The 25314-nt window shown below is 47.4% G+C and overlaps 1 protein-coding gene across 4 annotated transcripts in view; it reads right to left on the reverse strand.

Moving 5' to 3' along the window:
- The window catches only part of LOC115131778 (triple functional domain protein), a 158852-nt gene that overhangs the window by 95932 nt on the left and 37606 nt on the right, over positions 1–25314 (reverse strand). For all 4 annotated transcript variants that reach the window (XM_065020368.1, XM_065020367.1, XM_065020369.1 and 1 more), the window contains exon 3: positions 9342–9416. In XM_065020368.1, the coding sequence (XP_064876440.1) occupies positions 9342–9416 (75 nt within the window). The remainder of the gene's footprint in view (positions 1–9341; positions 9417–25314) is intronic.

Genomic DNA, 25314 nt, shown 5'->3' on the forward strand with positions numbered 1-25314 from the left:
ATGCCTGGTAGAGGTCAGTGTGTGTAGCTCCATGCCTGGTAGAGGTCAGTGTGTGTAGCTCCATGCCTGGTAGAGGTCAGTGTGTGTAGCTCCATGCCTGGTAGAGGTCAGTGTGTGTAGCTCCTTGCCTGGTAGTCAGGTCATGTGTGTGTAGCTCTATGCCTGGTAGAGGTCTAGCAGCATGCCTGGTAGAGGTCAGTGTGTGTAGCAGCATGCCTGGTCAGAGGTCAGTGTGTGTAGCTCCTTGCCTGGTAGAGGTCAGTGTGTGTAGCTCCATGCCTGGTAGAGGTCAGTGTGTGTAGCTCCATGCCTGGTAGCAGCATGCCTGGTAGAGGTCAGTGTGTGTAGCTCCATGCCTGGTAGAGGTCAGTGTGTGTAGCTCCATGCCTGGTAGAGGTCAGTGTGTGTAGCTCATGCCTGGTAGAGGTCAGTGTGTGTAGCTCCATGCCTGGTAGAGGTCAGTGTGTGTAGCTCCATGCCTGGTAGAGGTCAGTGTGTGTAGCTCCATGCCTGGTAGAGGTCAGTGTGTGTAGCTCCATGCCTGGTAGAGGTCAGTGTGTGTAGCTCCATGCCTGGTAGAGGTCAGTGTGTGTAGCTCTATGCCTGGTAGAGGTCAGTGTGTGTAGCAGCATGCCTGGTAGAGGTCAGTGTGTGTAGCTCCATGCCTGGTCAGAGGTCAGTGTGTGTAGCTCCATGCCTGGTAGAGGTCAGTGTGTGTAGCTCCATGCCTGGTAGAGGTCAGTGTGTGTAGCTCCATGCCTGGTAGAGGTCAGTGTGTGTAGCTCCATGCCTGGTAGAGGTCAGTGTGTGTAGCAGCATGCCTGGTAGAGGTCAGTGTGTGTAGCTCCATGCCTGGTAGAGGTCAGTGTGTGTAGCTCCATGCCTGGTAGAGGTCAGTGTGTGTAGCTCTATGCCTGGTAGAGGTCAGTGTGTGTAGCTCCATGCCTGGTAGAGGTCAGTGTGTGTAGCTCCATGCCTGGTAGAGGTCAGTGTGTGTAGCTCCATGCCTGGTAGAGGTCAGTGTGTGTAGCTCCATGCCTGGTAGAGGTCAGTGTGTGTAGCTCCATGCCTGGTAGAGGTCAGTGTGTGTAGCTCCATGCCTGGTAGAGGTCAGTGTGTGTAGCTCCATGCCTGGTAGAGGTCAGTGTGTGTAGCTCCATGCCTGGTAGCTCCATGCCTGGTAGAGGTCAGTGTGTAGCTCCATGCCTGGTAGAGGTCAGTGTGTGTAGCTCCATGCCTGGTAGAGGTCAGTGTGTGTAGCTCCATGCCTGGTAGAGGTCAGTGTGTGTAGCTCCATGCCTGGTAGAGGTCAGTGTGTGTAGCTCCATGCCTGGTAGAGGTCAGTGTGTGTAGCTCCATGCCTGGTAGAGGTCAGTGTGTGTAGCTCCATGCCTGGTAGAGGTCAGTGTGTGTAGCTCTATGCCTGGTAGAGGTCAGTGTGTGTAGCTCCATGCCTGGTAGAGGTCAGTGTGTGTAGCTCCATGCCTGGTAGAGGTCAGTGTGTGTAGCTCTATGCCTGGTAGAGGTCAGTGTGTGTAGCTCCATGCCTGGTAGAGGTCAGTGTGTGTAGCTCATGCCTGGTAGAGGTCAGTGTGTGTAGCTCCATGCCTGGTAGAGGTCAGTGTGTGTAGCTCCATGCCTGGTAGAGGTCAGTGTGTGCAGCTCCATGCCTGGTAGAGGTCAGTGTGTGTAGCTCCATGCCTGGTAGAGGTCAGTGTGTGTAGCTCCATGCCTGGTAGAGGTCAGTGTGTGTAGCTCCATGCCTGGTAGAGGTCAGTGTGTGTAGCTCCATGCCTGGTAGAGGTCAGTGTGTGTAGCTCATGCCTGGTAGAGGTCAGTGTGTGTAGCATGCCTGGTAGAGGTCAGTGTGTGTGCCTGGTAGAGGTCAGTGTGTGTAGCTCCATGCCTGGTAGAGGTCAGTGTGTGTAGCTCCATGCCTGGTAGAGGTCAGTGTGTGTAGCTCCATGCCTGGTAGAGGTCAGTGTGTGTAGCTCCATGCCTGGTAGAGGTCAGGCTCCATGCCTGGTAGAGGTCAGTGTGTGTAGCTCCATGCCTGGTAGAGGTCAGTGTGTGTAGCTCATGCCTGGTAGAGGTCAGTGTGTGTAGCTCCATGCCTGGTAGAGGTCAGTGTGTGTAGCTCCATGCCTGGTAGAGGTCAGTGTGTAGCAGCATGCCTGGTAGAGGTCAGCATGCCTGGTAGAGGTCAGTGTGTGTAGCTCCATGCCTGGTAGAGGTCAGTGTGTGTAGCTCCATGCCTGGTAGAGGTCAGTGTGTGTAGCTCTATGCCTGGTAGAGGTCAGTGTGTGTAGCAGCATGCCTGGTAGAGGTCAGTGTGTGTAGCTCCATGCCTGGTAGAGGTCAGTGTGTGTAGCTCCATGCCTGGTAGAGGTCAGTGTGTGTAGCTCCATGCCTGGTAGAGGTCAGTGTGTGTAGCTCCATGCCTGGTAGAGGTCAGTGTGTGTAGCTCTATGCCTGGTAGAGGTCAGTGTGTGTAGCTCCATGCCTGGTAGAGGTCAGTGTGTGTAGCTCCATGCCTGGTAGAGGTCAGTGTGTGTAGCAGCATGCCTGGTAGAGGTCAGTGTGTGTAGCTCCATGCCTGGTAGAGGTCAGTGTGTGTAGTAGCTCCATGCCTGGTAGAGGTCAGTGTGTGTAGCTCCATGCCTGGTAGAGGTCAGTGTGTGTAGCTCCATGCCTGGTAGAGGTCAGTGTGTGTAGCTCCATGCCTGGTAGAGGTCAGTGTGTGTAGCTCCATGCCTGGTAGAGGTCAGTGTGTGTAGCTCATGCCTGGTAGAGGTCAGTGTGTGTAGCTCCATGCCTGGTAGAGGTCAGTGTGTGTAGCTCCTTGCCTGGTAGAGGTCAGTGTGTGTAGCTCTATGCCTGGTAGAGGTCAGTGTGTGTAGCAGCATGCCTGGTAGAGGTCAGTGTGTGTAGCTCTATGCCTGGTAGAGGTCAGTGTGTGTAGCTCCATGCCTGGTAGAGGTCAGTGTGTGTAGCTCCATGCCTGGTAGAGGTCAGTGTGTGTAGCTCCATGCCTGGTAGAGGTCAGTGTGTGTAGCTCCATGCCTGGTAGAGGTCAGTGTGTGTCAGCTCCATGCCTGGTAGAGGTCAGTGTGTGTAGCTCCATGCCTGGTAGAGGTCAGTGTGTGTAGCTCCATGCCTGGTAGAGGTCAGTGTGTGTAGCTCCATGCCTGGTAGAGGTCAGGTCAGTGTGTGTAGCTCCATGCCTGGTAGAGGTCAGTGTGTGTAGCTCCATGCCTGGTAGAGGTCAGTGTGTGTAGCTCCATGCCTGGTAGAGGTCAGTGTGTGTAGCTCCATGCCTGGTAGAGGTCAGTGTGTGTAGCTCCATGCCTGGTAGAGGTCAGTGTGTGTAGCTCCATGCCTGGTAGAGGTCAGTGTGTGTAGCTCCATGCCTGGTAGAGGTCAGTGTGCCTGTAGAGGTCAGCATGCCTGGTAGAGGTCAGTGTGTGTAGCTCCATGCCTGGTAGAGGTCAGTGTGTGTAGCTCCATGCCTGGTAGAGGTCAGTGTGTGTAGCTCCATGCCTGGTAGAGGTCAGTGTGTGTAGCTCCATGCCTGGTAGAGGTCAGTGTGTGTAGCTCCATGCCTGGTAGAGGTCAGTGTGTGTAGCTCCATGCCTGGTAGAGGTCAGTGTGTGTAGCATGCCTGGTGCCTGGCTCCATGCCTGGAGGTCAGTGTGTGTAGCTCAGCATGCCTGGTAGAGGTCAGTGTGTGTAGCTCCATGCCTGGTAGAGGTCAGTGTGTGTAGCTCCATGCCTGGTAGAGGTCAGTGTGTGTAGCTCCATGCCTGGTAGAGGTCAGTGTGTGTAGCAGCATGCCTGGTAGAGGTCAGTGTGTGTAGCTCCATGCCTGGTAGAGGTCAGTGTGTGTAGCTCCATGCCTGGTAGAGGTCAGTGTGTGTAGCTCCATGCCTGGTAGAGGTCAGTGTGTGTAGCTCCATGCCTGGTAGAGGTCAGTGTGTGTAGCTCCATGCCTGGTAGAGGTCAGTGTGTGTAGCTCCATGCCTGGTAGAGGTCAGTGTGTGTAGCTCCATGCCTGGTAGAGGTCAGTGTGTGTAGCTCCATGCCTGGTAGAGGTCAGTGTGTGTCAGCTCCATGCCTGGTAGAGGTCAGTGTGTGTAGCTCTATGCCTGGTAGAGGTCAGTGTGTGTAGCTCCATGCCTGGTAGAGGTCAGTGTGTGTAGCTCAGCATGCCTGGTAGAGGTCAGTGTGTGTAGCTCCATGCCTGGTAGAGGTCAGTGTGTGTAGCAGCATGCCTGGTAGAGGTCAGTGTGTGTAGCTCCATGCCTGGTAGAGGTCAGTGTGTGTAGCTCCATGCCTGGTAGAGGTCTGGTAGCTCCATGCCTGGAGGTCAGTGTGTGTAGCTCCATGCCTGGTAGAGGTCAGTGTGTGTAGCTCCATGCCTGGTAGAGGTCAGTGTGTGTAGCTCCATGCCTGGTAGAGGTCAGTGTGTGTAGCTCCATGCCTGGTAGAGGTCAGTGTGTGTAGCTCCATGCCTGGTAGAGGTCAGTGTGTGTAGCTCCATGCCTGGTAGAGGTCAGTGTGTGTAGCTCCATGCCTGGTAGAGGTCAGTGTGTGTAGCTCCATGCCTGGTAGAGGTCAGTGTGTGTAGCTCCATGCCTGGTAGAGGTCAGTGTGTGTAGCTCCATGCCTGGTAGAGGTCAGTGTGTGTAGCTCCATGCCTGGTAGAGGTCAGTGTGTGTAGCTCCATGCCTGGTAGAGGTCAGTGTGTGTAGCTCCATGCCTGGTAGAGGTCAGTGTGTGTAGCTCCATGCCTGGTAGAGGTCAGTGTGTGTAGCTCCATGCCTGGTAGAGGTCAGTGTGTGTAGCTCCATGCCTGGTAGAGGTCAGTGTGTGTAGCTCCATGCCTGGTAGAGGTCAGTGTGTGTAGCTCCATGCCTGGTAGAGGTCAGTGTGTGTAGCTCCATGCCTGGTAGAGGTCAGTGTGTGTAGCTCCATGCCTGGTAGCTCCATGCCTGGAGGTCAGTGTGTGTAGCTCCATGCCTGGTAGAGGTCAGTGTGTGTAGCTCCATGCCTGGTAGAGGTCAGTGTGTGTAGCTCCATGCCTGGTAGAGGTCAGTGTGTGTAGCTCCATGCCTGGTAGAGGTCAGTGTGTGTAGCTCCATGCCTGGTAGAGGTCAGTGTGTGTAGCTCCATGCCTGGTAGAGGTCAGTGTGTGTAGCTCCATGCCTGGTAGAGGTCAGTGTGTGTAGCTCCATGCCTGGTAGAGGTCAGTGTGTGTAGCTCCATGCCTGGTAGAGGTCAGTGTGTGTAGCTCCATGCCTGGTAGAGGTCAGTGTGTGTAGCTCCATGCCTGGTAGAGGTCAGTGTGTGTAGCTCCATGCCTGGTAGAGGTCAGTGTGTGTAGCTCCATAGAGGTCAGTGTGTGTAGCTCCATGCCTGGTAGAGGTCAGTGTGTGTAGCTCCATGCCTGGTAGAGGTCAGTGTGTGTAGCTCCATGCCTGGTAGAGGTCAGTGTGTGTAGCTCCATGCCTGGTAGAGGTCAGTGTGTGTAGCTCCATGCCTGGTAGAGGTCAGTGTGTGTAGCTCCATGCCTGGTAGAGGTCAGTGTGTGTAGCTCCATGCCTGGTAGAGGTCAGTGTGTGTAGCTCCATGCCTGGTAGAGGTCAGTGTGTGTAGCTCCATGCCTGGTAGAGGTCAGTGTGTGTAGCAGCATGCCTGGTAGAGGTCAGTGTGTGTAGCTCCATGCCTGGTAGAGGTCAGTGTGTGTAGCTCCATGCCTGGTAGAGGTCAGTGTGTGTAGCTCCATGCCTGGTAGAGGTCAGTGTGTGTAGCTCCATGCCTGGTAGAGGTCAGTGTGTGTAGCTCCATGCCTGGTAGAGGTCAGTGTGTGTAGCTCCATGCCTGGTAGAGGTCAGTGTGTGTAGCTCCATGCCTGGTAGAGGTCAGTGTGTGTAGCTCCATGCCTGGTAGAGGTCAGTGTGTGTAGCTCCATGCCTGGTAGAGGTAGCTCCATGCCTGGTAGCTAGCTCCATGCCTGGTAGAGGTCAGTGTGTGTAGCTCCATGCCTGGTAGAGGTCAGTGTGTGTAGCTCCATGCCTGGTAGAGGTCAGTGTGTGTAGCTCCATGCCTGGTAGAGGTCAGTGTGTGTAGCTCCATGCCTGGTAGAGGTCAGTGTGTGTAGCTCCATGCCTGGTAGAGGTCAGTGTGTGTAGCTCCATGCCTGGTAGAGGTCAGTGTGTGTGCTCCATGCCTGGTAGAGGTCTAGCTCCATGCCTGGTAGAGGTCAGTGTGTGTAGCTCCATGCCTGGTAGAGGTCAGTGTGTGTAGCTCCATGCCTGGTAGAGGTCAGTGTGTGTAGCTCCATGCCTGGTAGAGGTCAGTGTGTGTAGCTCCATGCCTGGTAGAGGTCAGTGTGTGTAGCTCCATGCCTGGTAGAGGTCAGTGTGTGTAGCTCCATGCCTGGTAGAGGTCAGTGTGTGTAGCTCCATGCCTGGTAGAGGTCAGTGTGTGTAGCTCCATGCCTGGTAGAGGTCAGTGTGTGTAGCTCCATGCCTGGTAGAGGTCAGTGTGTGTAGCTCCATGCCTGGTAGAGGTCAGTGTGTGTAGCTCCATGCCTGGTAGAGGTCAGTGTGTGTAGCTCCATGCCTGGTAGAGGTCAGTGTGTGTAGCTCCATGCCTGGTAGAGGTCAGTGTGTGTAGCTCCATGCCTGGTAGAGGTCAGTGTGTGTAGCTCCATGCCTGGTAGAGGTCAGTGTGTGTAGCTCCATGCCTGGTAGAGGTCAGTGTGTGTAGCTCCATGCCTGGTAGCTCCAGGTCAGTGTGTGTAGCTCCATGCCTGGTAGAGGTCAGTGTGTGTAGCTCCATGCCTGGTAGAGGTCAGTGTGTGTAGCTCCATGCCTGGTAGAGGTCAGTGTGGTAGCTCCATGCCTGGTCAGTGTGTGTAGCTCCATGCCTGGTAGAGGTCAGTGTGTGTAGCTCCATGCCTGGTAGAGGTCAGTGCTCCATGCCTGGTAGAGGCTAGCCATGCCTGGTAGAGGTCAGTGTGTGTAGCTCCATGCCTGGTAGAGGTCAGTGTGTGTAGCTCCATGCCTGGTAGAGGTCAGTGTGTGTAGCTCCATGCCTGGTAGAGGTCAGTGTGTGTAGCTCCATGCCTGGTAGAGGTCAGTGTGTGTAGCTCCATGCCTGGTAGAGGTCAGTGTGTGTAGCTCCATGCCTGGTAGAGGTCAGTGTGTGTAGCTCCATGCCTGGTAGAGGTCAGTGTGTGTAGCTCCATGCCTGGTAGAGGTCAGTGTGTGTAGCTCCATGCCTGGTAGAGGTCAGTGTGTGTAGCTCCATGCCTGGTAGAGGTCAGTGTGTGTAGCTCATGCCTGGTAGAGGTCAGTGTGTGTAGCTCCATGCCTGGTAGAGGTCAGTGTGTGTAGCTCCATGCCTGGTAGAGGTCAGTGTGTGTAGCTCCATGCCTGGTAGAGGTCAGTGCCTGGTAGAGGTCAGCTCCATGCCTGGTAGAGGTCAGTGTGTGTAGCTCCATGCCTGGTAGAGGTCAGTGTGTGTAGCTCCATGCCTGGTAGAGGTCAGTGTGTAGCTCCATGCCTGGTAGAGGTCAGTGTGTGTGCATGCCTGGTAGAGGTCAGTGTGTGTAGCTCCATGCCTGGTAGAGGTCAGTGTGTGTAGCTCCATGCCTGGTAGAGGTCAGTGTGTGTAGCTCCATGCCTGGTAGAGGTCAGTGTGTGTAGCTCTATGCCTGGTAGAGGTCAGTGTGTGTAGCTCCATGCCTGGTAGAGGTCAGTGTGTGTAGCTCCATGCCTGGTAGAGGTCAGTGTGTGTAGCTCTATGCCTGGTAGAGGTCAGTGTGTGTAGCTCCATGCCTGGTAGAGGTCAGTGTGTGTAGCTCCATGCCTGGTAGAGGTCAGTGTGTGTAGCTCTATGCCTGGTAGAGGTCAGTGTGTGTAGCTCCATGCCTGGTAGAGGTCAGTGTGTGTAGCTCCATGCCTGGTAGAGGTCAGTGTGTGTCTCAGCAGCATGCCTGGTAGAGGTCAGTGTGTGTAGCTCCATGCCTGGTAGAGGTCAGTGTGTGTAGCAGCATGCCTGGTAGAGGTCAGTGTGTGTAGCAGCATGCCTGGTAGAGGTCAGTGTGTGTAGCAGCATGCCTGGTAGAGGTCAGTGTGTGTAGCAGCATGCCTGGTAGAGGTCAGTGTGTGTAGCTCCATGCCTGGTAGAGGTCAGTGTGTGTAGCAGCATGCCTGGTAGAGGTCAGTGTGTGTAGCTCCTTGCCTGGTAAAGGTCAGTGTGTGTAGCTCCATGCCTGGTAGAGGTCAGTGTGTGTAGCTCCATGCCTGGTAGAGGTCAGTGTGTGTAGCTCCTTGCCTGGTAGAGGTCAGTGTGTGTAGCTCCATGCCTGGTAGAGGTCAGTGTGTGTAGCTCCATGCCTGGTAGAGGTCAGTGTGTGTAGCTCCATGCCTGGTAGAGGTCAGTGTGTGTAGCTCCATGCCTGGTAGAGGTCAGTGTGTGTAGCTCCTTGCCTGGTAGAGGTCAGTGTGTGTAGCTCCATGCCTGGTAGAGGTCAGTGTGTGTAGCTCTATGCCTGGTAGAGGTCAGTGTGTGTAGCAGCATGCCTGGTAGAGGTCTGTGTGTGTAGCTCCATGCCTGGTAGAGGTCAGTGTGTGTAGCAGCATGCCTGGTAGAGGTCAGTGTGTGTAGCAGCATGCCTGGTAGAGGTCAGTGTGTGTAGCAGCATGCCTGGTAGAGGTCAGTGTGTGTAGCAGCATGCCTGGTAGAGGTCAGTGTGTGTAGCTCCATGCCTGGTAGAGGTCAGTGTGTGTAGCAGCATGCCTGGTAGAGGTCAGTGTGTGTAGCTCCTTGCCTGGTAAAGGTCAGTGTGTGTAGCTCCATGCCTGGTAGAGGTCAGTGTGTGTAGCTCCTTGCCTGGTAGAGGTCAGTGTGTGTAGCTCCATGCCTGGTAGAGGTCAGTGTGTGTAGCTCCATGCCTGGTAGAGGTCAGTGTGTGTAGCTCTATGCCTGGTAGAGGTCAGTGTGTGTAGCTCCTTGCCTGGTAGAGGTCAGTGTGTGTAGCTCTATGCCTGGTAGAGGTCAGTGTGTGTAGCTCTATGCCTGGTAGAGGTCAGTGTGTGTAGCTCTATGCCTGGTAGAGGTCAGTGTGTGTAGCTCCTTGCCTGGTAGAGGTCAGTGTGTGTAGCTCCATGCCTGGTAGAGGTCAGTGTGTGTAGCTCTATGCCTGGTAGAGGTCAGTGTGTGTAGCTCTATGCCTGGTAGAGGTCAGTGTGTGAAGCAATTAGCAAATATGTCATATTCCATTAGCTTTGTTTATGAAGAAACCAGGATTATCTCTCACACACACCACACACCTGATAAGAAGGCAACTTTTTCCTTTAGAATAGGCAACACCTCCATCGCTCTCATGTCTTCATTTTTACGAAAACCTGGAGAGAGAGAAAGACAGAAGTGTTAGGATTTTTCACAGAAACTCCCAATGTTCAAATTCTCACCTCTTTCAGGAAAAATAGGCCTAGTTTTATCCAACTTGTTCTACAATTCAAAATGTCTGACTTTGCATTTCTTCCTTGAATATGGGGAATAAGAGGTAGATTTTTTTCAGCATCACAGTCAAAGAAAGAAAGTTTTCAGAATGGGAAACATGATTTTGATTTGGTCTGGCTGGAGTAACTGTTGAAGAGTGGTGAAGAGAATAGGTTTATTTTGGGCCCAGTTGATGTGAGGAAAATCCCTGCCACTGTAGAAGCCATCTGACTGATCGAGAGATGTTTCCACTGAGTCCTCGAAACTGGCTATGAACCCTAGTTGAGTGATGGAAGAACGCACACACACACAGAGGAATAAGTGAGGCTATAATTTCAGAAGTAGGAACTTACACCTGCTTTAAGAGTTAAAAAGGGAAGGTTGGTCAAACAAAGAGCTGTTGTATTAGTGTCTTACCCAGAGAGAGAGAGGAGAAAAGGGTATAGTTTATTTCCTGGTTATGTGTTGACAAAAATGAGACCACTTCCTGTCCTTCACTAAACAGAGAAAAACCTACCTACCTACACCCAAAAACAGCACAACCCCTACACCCAAAAACAGCACAACACCTACACCCAAAAACAGCACAACACCTACACCCAAAAACAGCACAACACCTACACCCAAAAACAGCACAACACCTACACCACAGTAGCAGCGAGACATAAATAGCTCATTATTTCATATTGAGATAAAGAGCCCCTGCTGGCCAATTCATCTCTATCCCTGTGTCTCTACTATTTTCTCTCTATCCCCTATTTCCCTCTCTTCAATCTCTCCATATCCTGCAGGAGTTGGGCTTGGACTATATTTCTTATGCCACCACAGCCCCTTCTTCCCTCACACATTTGTGTGCTTAAGAGTTATCCAGGACAACACAGCCATTACAGAGAGAAAGAGAGATACAACCAGAGGACCTACACCCAGACCACAGACCAAACAAACCCTAGCCACACCCTATATAGGCCCCCCCAGATCAGGCCTATGCCCCTTCTGCCCCCCACCCCTGCACCAAGGACCTCAACATGACAGCCACACATACAGTGCCTTGCGAAAGTATTCGGCCCCCTTGAACTTTGCGACCTTTTGCCACATTTCAGGCTTCAAACATAAAGATATAAAACTGTATTTTTTTGTGAAGAATCAACAACAAGTGGGACAATCATGAAGTGGAACGACATTTATTGGATATTTCAAACTTTTTTAACAAATCAAAAACTGAAAAATTGGGCGTGCAAAATTATTCAGCCCCTTTACTTTCAGTGCAGCAAACTCTCTCCAGAAGTTCAGTGAGGATCTCTCAATGATCCAATGTTGACCTAAATGACTAAGGTTAGGTTAATACTTTGTAGCGCCACCTTTTGCTGCGATTACAGCTGTAAGTCGCTTGGGGTGTCTATCAGTTTTGCACATCGAGAGACTGACATTTTTTCCCATTCCTCCTTGCAAAACAGCTCGAGCTCAGTGAGGTTGGATGGAGAGCATTTGTGAACAGCAGTTTTCAGTTCTTTCCACAGATTCTCGATTGGATTCAGGTCTGGACTTTGACTTGGCCATTCTAACACCTGGATATGTTTATTTTTGAACCATTCCATTGTAGATTTTGCTTTATGTTTTGGATCATTGTCTTGTTGGAAGACAAATCTCCGTCCCAGTCTCGGGTCTTTTGCAGACTCCATCAGGTTCTTCCAGAATGGTCCTGTATTTGGCTCCATCCATCTTCCCATCAATTTTAACCATCTTCCCTGTCTCTGCTGAAGAAAAGCAGGCCCAAACCATGATGCTGCCACCACCATGTTTGACAGTGGGGATGGTGTGTTCAGGGTGATGAGCTGTGTTGCTTTTACGCCAAACATAACGTTTTGCATTGTTGCCAAAAAGTTCAATTTTGGTTTCATCTGACCAGAGCACCTTCTTCCACATGTTTGGTGTGTCTCCCAGGTGGCTTGTGGCAAACTTTAAACAACACTTTTTATGAATATCTTTAAGAAATGGCTTTCTTCTTGCCACTCTTCCATAAAGGCCAGATTTGTGCAATATACGACTGATTGTTGTCCTATGGACAGAGTCTCCCACCTCAGCTGTAGATCTCTGCAGTTCATCCAGAGTGATCATGGGCCTCTTGGCTGCATCTCTGATCAGTCTTCTCCTTGTATGAGCTGAAAGTTTAGAGGGACGGCCAGGTCTTGGTAGATTTGCAGTGGTCTGATACTCCTTCCATTTCAATATTATCGCTTGCACAGTGCTCCTTGGGATGTTTAAAGCTTGGGAAATCTTTTTCTATCCAAATCCGGCTTTAAACTTCTTCACAACAGTATCTCGGACCTGCCTGGTGTGTTCCTTGTTCTTCATGATGCTCTCTGCACTTTTAACGGACCTGTGAGACTATCACAGTGCAGGTGCATTTATACGGACACTTGATTACACACAGGTGGATTGTATTTATCATCATTAGTCATTTAGGTCAACATTGGATCATTCAGAGATCCTCACTGAACTTCTGGAGAGAGTTTGCTGCACTGAAAGTAAAGGGGCTGAATAATTTTGCACGCCCAATTTTTCAGTTTTTGAAATGTTAAAAAAGTTTGAAATATCCAATAAATGTCGTTCCACTTCATGATTGTGTCCCACTTGTTGTTGATTCTTCACAAAAAAAATACAGTTTTATATCTTTATGTTTGAAGCCTGAAATGTGGCAAAAGGTCGCAAAGTTCAAGGGGGCCGAATACTTTCGCAAGGCACTGTATGCCCAGGCCGTGAGCAGAGCAACAGACCCAACACCCACTACTGCACCCGCCCAAGCCACATCCCGCCCAAGCCACATCCAGCATTCACCAGATGCTCAGCATGCACTGCTCACACCTAATAGTCCAAGCCTTTTTATTTTTTTCACCTAACCGTTATTTTACCAGGTAAGTTGACTGAGAACCCATTCTCATTTACAGCAACGACCTGGGGAATAGTTACAGGGGAGAGGAGGGGGATGAATGAGCCAATTGTAAGCTGGGGATGATTAGGTGACCATGATGGTATGATGGACAGCTTGGGAATTTAGCCAGGACACTGGGGTTAACACCCCTACTCTTACGATAAGTGCCATGGGATCTTTAATGACCTCAGAGAGTCAGGACACCCGTTTAACGTCCCATCCGAAAGACGGCACCCTACACAGGACAGTGTCCCCAATCACTGCCCTGGGGCATTGGGATATTTTTTAGACCAGAGGAAATATCACCTCCTACTGGCCCTCCAACACCACTTCCAGCAGCATCTGGTCTCCCATCCAGGGACTGACCAGGACCAACCCTGCTTAGCTTCAGAAGCAAGCCAGCAGTGGGATGCAGGGTGGTACGCCGCCTGCGAAACCATAAGAATAACACTGGACACTATGGAACACAAATCCTTAACCATCTCTTCCTGAAATATACAAGGTCTGAGGTCATCTACCTTTGGCCTAAAGAGCAGGTACCCAGACTTCACCAAAGAAATTGGAAATACAGACATTCTCCTCCTACAAGAAACATGGTATAGAGAGATGGACCTACGGGTTTCCCTTTAGGTTACAGAAAGCTGGTAATCCCATCCACCAAATTACCAGGACTAAAACAGGGAAAAGGCTCAGGGGGTATGCTAATTTGGTATAGAGCAGACCTAACCCACTAATAAAATTCATCAAAACAGAAGCATAAATAAGGAAATGATCTCAACAGAGAACAATGTCCACATATGCTACCTATAGTACCTTCCGAAAGTATTCAGACCCCTTGACTTTTTCCACATTTTGTTACGTTACAGCCTTCTAAAAATGCTGAAATTGTTTTTTACCCTCAATCTACACACAATACCCCATAATGACAAAGCAAAATCAGGTTATTAGAAATTGGATGGGGAATGTCACTGCACAACTATTTTCAGGTCTCTCCAGAGATGTTCGATCGGGTTCAAGTCTGGGCTCTGGCTGGGCCACTCAAGGACATTCAGAGACTTGTCCTGAAACCACTCCTGCGTTGTCTTGGCTGTGTGCTTGGGGTCATTGTCCTATTGGAAGGGGAACCCTCGGCCCAGTCTGAGGTCCTGAGTCGGAGGTGGTGGTGTTGACGGTATCCTAAATTAAATGACAAAATATACAGACCACAAATTCCAATTGGCTATACTAAAACTTTTTAACATCATCCTCAACTCAGGCATCTTCTCCAATATTTTGAGCCAAGAACTGATCACCCCAATCTACAAAAGTGGAGACAAATTTGACCCCAATAAACTATCGTGGGATCTGCGTTTTCAGCATCCTACGGTTGTAAGGTCTACGGTCCACTCACTAACCAAGAATTCACAAAATTGGACTACGCCAAATTGAGACTGCATGCAGAATTCTGCAAAAACATCCTCCGTGTGCAACATAAAATACCAAATAATGCATGCAGAGCAGAATTAAAGCCAATGTATGCTTAATCTGAAAATGTGGTTGGCAGCTCCGTATGGAGGGTGTGACACAATTGCGGAACCCTCGGAGGCTTGCAGAGGCCAAATTGAGCTCCGTACCGCATCGTTGTGTGCCTCCCAAATTGTGTAACAATGTGGAGGGCTCGGTATAGCTCCGCATTGACATGATTGGTTGACAGTAGGCCATGGATGACCATAAACAGAGAGTACACAGGGGTTGAATACCTGACCAAGGAAAGCTTTGTATATGTACAGACTCAGTGGCAGACCTGGCTCTCAAGAGAAGACAGGCTATGTGCCCACTACCCACAAAATGAGGTGGAAACTGAGCAGCACTTCCTAACCTCCTGCCAAATGTATGGCCATAATAGAGACATATTTTCCTCAGATTAAACAGACCCACAAAGAATTTGAAAACAATTACACATTTTGATAAACTCATATCTATTGGGTGAAATACCAGTGTGCCATCACAGCAGCAAGATTTGTGACCTGTTCCCACAAGAAAAGGGCAACACCATTGTAAATGCAAACTATATTGATCTGTCTATTTATTTTCCCTTTCGTACTTTAACTATTTGCACATTGTTAATTAACATAGCCAGTAATATAACATTTGAAGTGTTATGTTTACTGCTAATTTCTAATTGTTCATTTAATTTTTGTTGCATCTATTGCACTTTCTTTGGCAATGGAAACATGTTTCCCATGCCAATAAAGCCTTTTGAATTGGAGAGCGCGAGAGAGTGACATTACTCTCTTTCTGCAATGTTACAGCGCCTCACAGAGGAGTAAGTGAGCACACACACACATCTTTCTATCGTGCTGTTATTCATGGGCCATACATTTAGAGCTTGGGGGAACGTAGCACACACACACACACAGAGACATCTGGGGGCATGGCATGTTTCCCTTCCCAAAGGCATTGTGGGAGTATGTATTGCTATAGTAATCCTCCAATATCTGAGGTGACAAGAAAATAATGATCTATAGTTTACTCTCATTTTCATCTTTCTCTCAACTTCCCCGAGGAGGTTTGGAGAGGTTTTATCTTTGGTTACCATGGACTTGAATCAAATGTATTTATAAAGCCCACCCACCTCAAAGCTATCCAGAGCCTAAAAATCCAAACAGCCAATGCAGATTTTATCTCAGGAATTGGATTAGGCCTGAGGGTGGCCACGGGTGTAGAATGGTGATTGAAGGTTTGTCTTTCAAATGTATGGACCAGAATTCACTAAACTAATACTGTATAGCTCCTCATAGCAATAGCCCTCCTCTTTATTCAATTATATAACCACACATCCACGTCAGATGGGAAAGTAGTGACCAGCTCAGACAGGCTCCTAGTAGTCTGCCTGTAGGAAGAAGAAGTGTGTGTGTTCCTTGGCCCTGCTCTGTATTCCATAATAATTCCAGTGTTACTTGTAGTGTGTTATGACCTGAGCTCCTCTATATTCAGCTGCCCCTGTGGTGAGCTTCTGGAACACTTTCCACAGTCCCACAACCATACTCAGTCAGGGGGAGGGAGAGGGGTGAGAGTGTCTGGAACACTTTCCACAGTCCCACAACCATACTCAGTCAGGGGGAGGGAGAGGGGTGAGAGTGTCTGGAACACTTTCCACAGTCCCACAACCATACTCAGTCAGGGGGAGGGAGAGGGGTGAGAGTGTCTGGAACACTTTCCACAGTCCCACAACCATACTCAGTCAGGGGGAGGGAGAGGGGTGAGAGTGTCTGTGCATCTGTCTGTGTGTGTGTGTGTGTATATATCTGTGTGACAGATTGCTAATTGCTTTTTAAATACAGCTCACACACACACACACACACACACACAGTAGGATGTGTTTTTTTCACAGACATCTTTACACTTATGGGAGCAGCTAGACAGGCCAGAATCCATAGACTTACAGCTGCAACTACACACACAAATATCTGATACACACAAGGCCACAAAGAAACACGAGAGAGAGAGAGGAGAGAGAGAGGAGAGAGTTGAGGATTTATGAAAGCAGCTGAGAAGTGACAGCCAGGATGGACAAGCAACAACAACAAAAAACGAGAACAAGAAAAAGAGAGAGGAAGAAAGGAAAGTAAAAACCCTGCAATGCTGATGCAGACGATGATGTCACCCTGACTCGACCACAGCAAACGGACACGGGTGGAGGGATGGGCCACTTTCTGTTCTCTCTGCTCGCTCTCTCTTTCCCGCCCTCACTCTTCAAAAAACGTAGCTGTCTTTAACCATTACTTTACCATTCAAACCAAAGAGGGGAGAGCGGAATAGTGCATCTAGATACTCTATAAAGATACTTCCTCTCCTGATCAAAAGGCAGAATCTGAAATGGCCATTATTTCCTTTGGTCGGAGCACCGCGTGGTACACCATAAATAAAGGAACCGGTTGCCATTTTAGATGATCCACCCTAAACGTTTGGCATACCCGTTAGCTGGATGAGGGCGGAGCCTGTCGGTGTGTAAAGTCACACGTGAAAAGGGTCCCCAGTATGGACGTTATCCTCCAACACATCTGCATGTTTTATTCCCAGTTTGACAAAGTCTGTCACTCCAACCGGCCAGGCAGCATGTGGAACTAGCTCCTCTACTAACACACCACCAGCTAAGCTACGCCAAAACAGATGCTAATTACATTGTGAAAGACAAGAATTAGCCCCATAATCCTATGCTATCGAAATTAAGCTAACCAAGGCGAAGAGATATTTTTTTGGGCAAAAAAAAAATTGCTTTTGAGGAGTGGTGCTAAGCTAGGCCAATGTATGCTAAACTAAGAAGCTAGCAGCTCCTCCTGTGTGAGCTGGTGTCCTGTGTCGGTTTGTGTGTGTGTGTGTGGCTTACTTTACACCTGTTAACGAAGAATGTGACGACAAACAGTGAAATGCTTACTTACAGGCCCTTAAAAACGCTGAGAGAAAAATAACACGTAATAATAACACGTAATAAAAAATATAAAATTAGTAACGCTATACAAAACATTAAGAACATCTGCTCTATCGATGACAGACTGACCAGGTGAAGCCAGGTGAAAGATATGATTCCTTAGATGTCACTTGTTAAATCCATTTCAAATCAGTGTATATGAAGTGGAGGATAAAGTTAAAAAAATATATTTTGAAGCATTGAGACATGGATTGTATATTTGTGCCATTCAGGAGGGTGACAAAAACATGTAAATGCCTTTGAACAGAGTAGTAGGTACCAGGGGCACCAGTTTGTGTCAAGAACTGCAGCACTACTGGGTTTTTCACGCTTAACAGTTACCTATGTGTATCAAGAATGGTCCACCACCCAAAGGACATCTAGCCAACTTGACACAGGTGGGAAGAATTGGAGTACATGGGCCAGCATCCCTGTGGAATGCTTTCAAAACCTTTTAGTGTCCATGACCCGACGAATTGAGGCTGTTCGGAAGGTGCCCCTAATGTTTTGTACAGTCAGTGTATATACAGGTACCAGTACCGAGTTGAGGTAGATATGTACACTACGGTTCAAAAGTTTGGGGTCACTTAGAAATGTCCTTGTTTTTGAAAGAAAAGCCATTTTTTTGTCAATTAAAATAACATCAAATTGATCAGAAATACAGTGTAGACATTGTTAATGTTGTAAATGACTATTGTAGCTGGAAACGGCAGATTTTTTATGGAGTATCTACATAGGCGTACAGAGGCCCATTATCAGCTATCATCACTCGTGTTCCAATGGCACATTGTGTTAGCTAATCCAAGTTTATCATTTTAAAAAGGCTAATTGATCATTAGAAAACCCTTTTGCAATTATGTTAGCACAGCTGAAAACAGTTGTCCTGATGAAAGAAGCAATAAAACTGGCCTTTAGACTAGTTGAGTATCTGGAGCATCAACATTTGTGGGTTCGATTGCAGGCTCAAAATGGCCAGAAACAAATAACTTTCTTCTGAAACTCGTCAGTCTATTCTTGTTCTGAGAAATGAAGGCTATTCCATGCGAGAAATTGCCAAGAAACTGAAGATCTCATACAACGTTGTGTACTACTCCCTTCACAAAACAGCGCAAACTGGCTCTAACCAGAATAGAGAGGAGTGGGAAGCCCTGGTGCACAACTGAGCAAGAGGACAAGTACATTAGTGTCTAGTTTGAGAAACAGATGCCTCACAAGTCCTCAACTGGCAGCTTCATGAAATAGTACCCACAAAACACCAGTCTCAACATCAACAGTGAAGAGGCGACCCCGGGATGCTGGCCTTCTAGGCAGAGTTGCAAAGAAAAGGCCATATCTCAAACTGGCCAATAATATTAAAAAAAGATTAAGATGGGCAAAAGAACACGGACACTGGACAGAGGAACTCTGCCTAGAAGGCCAGCATCCCGGAGTCACCTCTTCACTGTTGACGTTGAGACGGGTGATGCACCAGTCTTTTCTCCTTTGTGTGGCCATAATGCCCCGTAAAAAAAATCAAAGCCTTTTGCGGCCAGTGGCTGTTGTGCCCTTGGGCTGAATATAATAATTATAATTCCCTTCCCTTTCTCACAGGCTACAAGTGAAGACAGACACATCGGGGACGCCACTGCGTGCGTCCTTATCCAATTCCGACGTGCATATTGAAAGAACTGTGTACATTTACTTTTCGTCAGCCAACAAGATGAGTGGGTCTAACGAACAGCAAAAGCACTAGCCTATGTCAATCTACTATCCCCCATAGTACAAAAGTTGACCTACTCTATTCTGTGCAATAAATAAATATTACAAACATAGTCTGGGACAGTTTTGGGATGCGATAGATCCCAAATGAATAAAACACTGAGCCTGACGGAACAGATGAGAACATTCATCTTAAAATGTTGATAAACTACTAGGCCATTTCTTCACATTATAAGTGCAGCAATAAGCACTTGGTAGTAGGCTGTGTGAATGTTCCATTAGCAGAAAACACCATTCTCAAAAGGGAACCCAAATGTGATTATGCATGTAATGCTTTTATTATAAAATGTCAAATGTTATGGTGAAACTACATATGTATGCCAGTTAGGCTCTACACCCTTTGTAAAGCGGATTAATGTGCTTCATTTTAAGAAGTTATTTGGCCACTTTAGTTGTGATACAAACCTTATCAAAACATATAGGCCTACATGAGGTGTGCTACTGTGAGTTGAAAAAGGTCGCAAAAAAAGAAGAAGCATGCACCGTTTGCCTTAAACTGGGCATCATTCACAAGTGATCATTTATCATTCACAAGTAACAGGCTAATATTGTCACCCATCAAAATATTATTGATTTAATATTGCATTTACATATACTAAATAATATTTGTGAAATGCGTTTTGATTTAGAATGGACCAATACATGTCATCTGTGCACTTAAATAGCGAATGGAGGACGGTTTTCCCGTGGTTTGTTTTCATGCCAGCCAGGTAGGCTATACTCTTGTTGTAAAGATTGCTTGTCTTTAAATCAAATCAATCAATCAATGTGCTTAGTATAAATATAGTAGGCCTAGCCTATAGAAAGCTGATGGGATCCTCTTCTTTTTAATAGAAGCCAGTACTTTGTTTTTTCACACAATTGCATAGCCTATAGAAATGTTGCGCCACATGAGCTCATGGGCTCTCATGAAGTGTTAGATTTTCGATTACATTTGCATTGATTTCAGGGTGATTAGAGGGACAATAGAGTGCTGAGTACCATGCAGTTAGTAAGTTTGGTAGGCTACTAATGACCAGCAGCATCAGAACTTGGAGAAGCCTAATTACCGAGACTAAACAGTCATGTGGAATTTGACTACTGTCATGACTCGTGACTGCTGGTGTGGTGGTAATACGGTCACCGTAACAGCCCTAGTTTGGACCATGATCAATCTTTATTGATGTGGACACCGAGTAACTTGAAGCTCTCGACCCGATACACGACAGCCCTGTCGATGGGAATGGGGGTATGCTTGGCCCTCTTTTTCCTGTAGTCCACGATCAGCACCTTTGTCTTGCTGACATTGAGGCAGAGTTTGTAGTCCTGGCACCACACTGCCAGGTCTCTGACCTCCTCCCTATTGACTGTCTAATTGTTGTTGGTGAACATAGTTGTTCCTCTTGTCCAGGTGGGAAAGGGCAGTGCAGAGTGCAATAGAGATTGCATCATCTGTGGATTTGTTTGGGCGGTATGTGAATTGGAATGGGTCCAGAGTGTCTGAGATGGTGTTGATGTGAGCCATGACCAGCCTTTCAAAGCACTTCATGGCTACAGACGTGAGTGCTACTGAGCGATAGTCATTTAGACGGCCTACTTTCGCGTTCTTGGACACAGGGACTACGGTGGTCTGCTTGAAACATGTAGGTTTTACAGACTGGGTTAGGGAGAGGCTGAAAATGTCCTGGTAATCTGCCTTTTGAATGTTAACCTGTTTAAAAAGGTCTTACATCGGCTACGAAGAGTGTTCACACAGTCGTCTGGAACAGCTGGTGGTTTCATGCATGGTTGAGTGTTGCTTGCCTCAAAGCAAGCATATAAGGCATTTAGCTCGTCTGGTAGGCTCGCGTCACTGGGCAGCCCGCCCTTTGTAAATTCGTGATAGTTTGCCAACCCTGCCACATCCGCCGAGCGTCAGAGCCGGCGTAGTAGAATTCAATCTTAGTCCTGTATTGAAGCTTTTCCTGTTTATGGTTTGTCGGAGGTCGTAGCAGGATTTCTAATAAGCATCCGGATTAATGTCACGCTCCTTGAAAGCGGCAGTTCTAGTCTTTAGCTCAGTGTAGCTGTTTCCTATAATCCATGGCTTCTGGTTGGGATATGTACGTACGGTCACTGTGGGGATGATGTCGTTGGTGCACTTATTAATGAAGCCGGTGACTGACATGGTAAACTCCTCAATCCTGGAACATGACCACAACACAGCAGTAAAATAACGGTCAGAGACTCTCATATGCAGATAACATCTATGCTGGCTGGGTAGCATACAGGTTTTTAGCAAATGTTCGAAAAAGGCCCCATTCACAAAAGATAGTGTCAAATCCAGTGCTCTTCAGATCCGCTTCCATGCATCTGTGACAGTAACATGACCACCCCCAGCAGAAGGAGAGAGAGGATAGAGGGAGTATATTTGGGTGAGGAGTTACTCAGGCCAGAAAGTCAAACGATAGATTGAAGGGATCCGTAGCTCCAGCCAATCTATGTCTGGCAACTACAGAATCCTACATGAGCAAGTGACAAAGGGTCAAATAATCCTGTGTTACGGAGTGTGTGTCCTTGTTAATGAACTTGACAAATCTGTTGGTTTTTCTTCCTGTGAATGATGACATGGCGTCGTGTTCACGGTCAAAATCAGAACAAGGCCAGTATGTATCATTTCAAGAAAAATAAGGCAAGACCAAATCAATCTCTGCTGCGTGTGAAAGCCTACGTCATCGGTTTCTCTTTATGTAGGACTGGACTCAAACAGACACATCACAGGCTGTGGATTAAGGGGGGCTCCAGGAGGTGAAGTGAACATTAGTTCCTTGCAGTCACAAAGCAATTTACACACACACTATAAACACGTAGAAACATGCACAGAAGAGAAATGTGTGCGTGTGTGTCAGTCAGTATATGCCAGTTGCCAGGACAGATAGAGAGGGAGGTATGGAGAGCAGAGAAGTTCTCTTCATACCATCTCTCACTCAAACATGTTGATATATATCTAGAGCATGTTAAAGTGCTAATCTCATAATGGTTATGGTCCGGATTAAACTCATGAAAACTGATCCGAAGTCAGCTGTTACAGGGCCCTCATGGGGGCCCAGGGAGAGAATGGGTCAGGCTGGTTTGGGTAATGGTACGTTTGAGATAGCATAGAGGGCATGCCTAAATACATTGCATCACTGGCCTTTTCCAACTGAGGCCTGTGTTGGAATTCCCGGTATTCCCATAAACTGGTTCCCATTCTCCAGAGTAGAGCAGGGAGGATGTGGGAATAGAGAGGTGAACTGTTTGGATAACAGACAATTATTCAAACAATAATCATGGCATCTGTTTCAACAGTAACCTGGGGAAAATATTCTGCACTATCATGAACAGCAGATTACTGCACTCAGTCAAATTGGATTAATACCTAATTATAAAACATCAGACCATATTAATACCCTACACACCCTAATTGAAAAATATGTTTAAAAAAAATATTTGTAAAAATAAACATTTTCTCCTGCTTTATAGATTTCCAAAAAGCTTTTTGTTTCAATTTGGCATGAAGGCATTTTATTCAAACTAATTGCAAAATGGTGTGGGAGTAAAAACACATGACGTCATCAAATCAATGTACAGAAATAACAAGTGAGCAGTCAAAATTGGACATAAACATACAGATGTATTTTCCCACAGGTGCGGAGTAAAACAGGGGAACAACTTGAGCTCAAGTCTATTTAATATCTATGTAAATGAATTGGCTAAAACACTTGAGCAATCAACAGTCCCTGGTCTCACTCTTAACACAGAAATAAACTGCTTCCTGTATGCAGATGATCTGGTCCTTCTATCCCCCACAAAAGACGAGCTTACAGCAACAGTTCTGTTACACCTGGGCACTGACAGCCAATCTAAAAAAATACTAATATTATATTACAAAACAGGTCCAGATGACGGGGAAAGTATTCAGACCCCTTGACTTTTTCCACAATTTGTTACATTACAGCCTTCTTCTAAAATGTATTAAATAATCCCACCCCCCTAAATCTACACACAATACCCCTTAATGACAAAGAAAAAAACAGGTTAAATATTTATGCAAATTCATGAAAAATACAAAAGTGAAATATGACATTTACGTAAGTATTCAAGCACTTTACTCAGAACTTTGTTGAAGCACCTTTGGCAGCGATTACAGCTTCGAGTCTTCTTGGGTATGACGCTACAAGTTTGGCACACCTGTATTTGGTGAGTTTCTCCCATTCTTCCTTGCAGATCCTCTCAAGCTCTGTCAGATTGGATGGGGAGCGTCACCGCACAGCTACTTTCAGGTCTCTTCAGAGATGTTCGATCGGCTTCAAAACTGGGCTCTGGCTGGGCCACTCAAGGACATTCAGAGACTTGTCCTGAAGCAACTCTTGTGTTATCTTGGCTGTGTGCATAGGGTTGTTGTCCTGTTGGAAGGTGAATCTTTGCCCCAGTCTGAGGTCTTGAGCAGGTTTTCATCAAGGATCATCTCTGTACTTTGCTCCGTTCATCTTTCCCTCGATCCTGACTAGTCTCCCAGTCCCTACTGCTGAAAAACATCCCCACAGCATGATGCTGCCACCACCATGCTTCACTGTAGGGATGGTGCCAGGTTTCCTCCAGACATGACGCTTGGAATTCAGGCCAAAGAGTTCAATCTTGGTTTCATCAGACCAGAGAATCTTGTTTCTCATGGTATGAGAGTCCTTTAGGTGCCCTTTGGCAAACTCCAAGTGGGCCCTCATGTGCCTTTTACTGAGGAGTGTCTTATGTCTGGCCACTAACAAAAAGGCCTGATTGGTGGAGTGCTGCAGAGATGGTCGTCCTTCTGGAAGTTTCTCCCATCTCCACAGAGGAGCTCTGGAGCTATGTCAGAGTGACCATTGGGTTCTTCGTCACCTCCCTGACCAAGGCCCTTCTCCCCTGATTGTTCAGTTTGGCTGGGCGGCCAGTACTAGGAAGAGTCTTGGTGGTTCCAAACTTCTTCCATTGAAGAATGATGGAGGTCACGTTGTTCTTGGGGACCTTGAATGCTGCAGAAATGTTTTGGTGCCCTTCCCCAAATCTGTGCCTCGACACAATCCTGTCTCAGAGCTCTACGGACAATTCCTTCGACCTCATTGCTCTAACATGCATTGCCACCTGTGGGACCGTATATAGACAGGTGTCTGCTTTTCCAAATCCTGTCCAATCAATTGAATTTACCACAGATGGACTCCAATCAAGATGTAGAAACATCTAAAGGGTGATCAATGGAAACAGGATACACCGGAACTCAATTTCGAGTTTCATAGCAAAGAGTCTGAATACTTCATGTAAATAAAAAGATATGTTCTTGATTTTTTATACTTGTGCAAAAATAATCATTTCCACCACCCATGTTGGCGAGAAAAATAAATAAAACCCCTCAAAGTACATCCCGTGGCTAGAAGACACTACAAAATAATGAAGTACTGTCAGACAGTACACGAGGCAGACTATCTGACAGAACTATACAGACTTATGAGCAAGTTGTTCCCCCAAATTTAAAACAAATACAAAAACAGAAAATCCAATAACTATTGGGAGAAAAACCCATTTGTGCCATATTCCCTATAAAAAGTGTAGCTTCCTGCCACAACCGCAGGGACAGCCAGTAGAACGACCAGCCAGTAGAACGACCAGCCAGTAGAACGACCAGCCAGTAGAACGACCAGCCAGTAGAACGACCAGCCAGAGCAAAAACACATTTCTACCGGTTTTTCTCACTATTTCATTATTGTCTTCATTTATTTCTTACTGTATTGTCCTGCTAAATGTTATTACTCATTGAGTATTATCATTTTTACTATTATCTATCTGCGTTATCATTGATTTGATGTGTCTATATGTTTGCTTTGGCAATGTGTGCCAACACTTTCCAAGCCAATAAAGTATTTGAATTGAGAGAGAATCTGGAATGTGAATCTCTGTGTGTGAGAGATGCAGGTGTCACCACGTCCTGACGGAGAAGATTGTCACTAGAGAGAGTCTCTCTCTCCCCCTCTCCCTCTCCCCATTATGACTTTCAGTTTTTCAGGGCTTAAGCACTCTCAAGCTCTTCCTCCCTCCACCGTTCTCTCTACTAGTTCATCAACCAGATTGTTGTTAGTAATTATTTACTAGACACAATGTACTCTCTCACACTCCCGCTCTCTTTTTCTGTCTTTCTCTCTCTGTCTTGTTGCCAGCTACTCTACCCCCCATTAGCCTAGTTTGGTAACTTTGATTGACATCCGATTCTCCCAACTCCCAGCCCCACGGAGGAGATTTGATTGGTCGGTGAAACAGAGGGGGTGATCCTATTGGCTCGGGAGACTGAGGGGGCGATCTTATTGGCCGATGGCCAGGCTGATCAGCCACAGCTGCAGCACTTTAACAATGCCCTCACTGTGGGTACAGCTGACACACACACACACACACAAAATATATAAAAAATACAAGTAATAATAATTGCCCATCTGTGCTAGTGACAAGCATTAATAATAGATTTCAAAACGTTCCATCGGTCTGTCCTAGGCTCTCTTTTCCCTGCTTACCTCTCACTCCCTCTCTTTCGCCCCTATTCCTTCTCTCTCCCTCTGACCATCCCGTTTTCCCCAGAATGTCAGTTGCCAGTTGAATCTCGCCATCTCTCCCCGTCACATTCTCTCCATTCGACCAGACTTCT

This window comes from Oncorhynchus nerka, linkage group LG7 (genome assembly GCF_034236695.1).
Source record: "Oncorhynchus nerka isolate Pitt River linkage group LG7, Oner_Uvic_2.0, whole genome shotgun sequence".
Taxonomy (NCBI): Eukaryota; Metazoa; Chordata; class Actinopteri; order Salmoniformes; family Salmonidae; genus Oncorhynchus; species Oncorhynchus nerka.